General features: G+C 37.3%; 1 protein-coding gene across 1 annotated transcript; it reads left to right on the forward strand.

Moving 5' to 3' along the window:
• Positions 1-242: 242 nt before the first annotated feature.
• Positions 243-1,679, forward strand: LOC122082355 (probable aspartic protease At2g35615). The gene has a single exon (XM_042649859.1). It carries the CDS (start codon positions 282-284, stop codon positions 1,608-1,610), a length of 1,329 nt encoding a protein of 442 aa, XP_042505793.1. The 5' UTR covers positions 243-281; the 3' UTR covers positions 1,611-1,679.

Raw genomic sequence — 1,679 nt, forward strand, 5'->3', positions numbered from 1 at the left:
ATCCCTTCCTAGTTATGCTATTAGAGAATTAAGAATAGTTATCTTTTTGGTAAAGATATTAGAGGACAGTAACATTGCTTAGTTTATCATCTTTTAAGATATATATATATTTTTTTTTTGGTGGAAAAATCTTTTAAGATCATGAAAATATTAATCTGAAACTAATTGCAATGTTGTTGCTAGCTGTTCCAAACGCCACTTTGTAGTGGTTTACCTCTATATATTTATGAATCTTTGCAGTCATCTTCTACTCTCATTCAGCTTTCTTCTTTGGTTAGACAATGGTGACTTCCTTTTCATTCTATGCAATCTTCATCTTCTTCTTTTTAACCTTCTTACCATCCATTAACACCGCAGCCGCAAATTCTAAACACCCGCTATTCGCCTTCGATCTCATCCACCGCGATTCTCCTCTTTCTCCACTCTATAATTCCGATTCCACCTTTTGGGACAAAGCTGAGAGATTATATGAGAGCTCAATTGCACGCAATGCATATATAGCTTCCAAAAGAAGATTAGGCAAGTCCCACGATGTTAATGTTGATAATTTCTTCTTCTTCCTTGCAAAATTCTCCTTTGGTTCACCATGGGTTGATGTCTTCGCGGTCATTGATTCCGGTAGCGATCTTTTATGGATCCAATGCAACCCTTGCGAGAATCGCCAGCCACAGACTGGACTAATCTATGATCCCACCAAGTCAAAAACCTATACCAACATATCATGCGGCTCTTTGAATTGCATGTCAGATCACCATACGTATTGTGATACCAATAATGTGTGTGGTTACCGGAATTATTATGTTGATGGGAGTTATAGCTATGGCTTTCTTGGCATCGATTCTGTATTGTTCACTAACCCTGATGGAAGTACAGTAGCCTCGTATGTGACCTTTGGTTGTGGTATTAACAACAAATTTTCATCACAAGGCCATTTGGCTGGAGTATTAGGCCTTTCTGCAACCAATTTGTCACTGGTTTCTCAGTTACAAGGAGATGGACCCCAACAATTTTCTTATTGCTTGGGCAATGCAAGTGATCCTTCTTCCAAAGGTAATGTGATCATTGGTCCATATGCAGAAACCAGTGGCCAAACTACTCTTTTCACATTTGATAACCTTTATCATGTCAATCCAATTGAAATTAAAGTGGGATCTAAAAGTCTTAATCTTTCTCCAAAGGTATTTGGTCCTCCTGGGAATGTGATCTTAGATAGTGGCACCATATACACATTTTTACCACCGAAAGTATATAGAAAGCTAGCTCATGCTATAAGAAAGTCAATCAGAAGCTTCAAGGTCCATTCAATTCCACATCCAAGACCAGGGATGTTATGCTACAAGGGAAATATTGGAAGAGACTTGAATGGATTTCCTACTGTGACAATTCGTTTTCAAGGAAACGCAGAGTTGGTTTTAGAGAGATGGAGTATTTTCATCAATGATGGAAAGGAAAGATTTTGCTTAGCTTTCGCTTCTACTGGTGGTTCTATTAGGAGAAGCATTATTGGTACCATGGCTCAACAGTTTTACAATTTTGGGTTTCATATTGATACCCAGGAATTGTCTATTATTCGTTCTGTTTGCTCAATTATCCCAAACCCAACTATGTAATTAATTAATATTTGCCTTTTTGTTCTCTATTTCATGATGGGTATAAGATGATTTAATATTTTTAGAGAA

The sequence above is a fragment of the Macadamia integrifolia genome, chromosome 1 (assembly GCF_013358625.1).
Source record: "Macadamia integrifolia cultivar HAES 741 chromosome 1, SCU_Mint_v3, whole genome shotgun sequence".
Lineage (NCBI taxonomy): Eukaryota > Viridiplantae > Streptophyta > Magnoliopsida > Proteales > Proteaceae > Macadamia > Macadamia integrifolia.

Excerpts from the sequence above, each read along its gene's own strand:
- LOC122082355 (XM_042649859.1), top strand. The coding sequence starts at position 282 with ATGGTGACTTCCTTTTCATTCTATGCAATCTTCATCTTCTTCTTTTTA.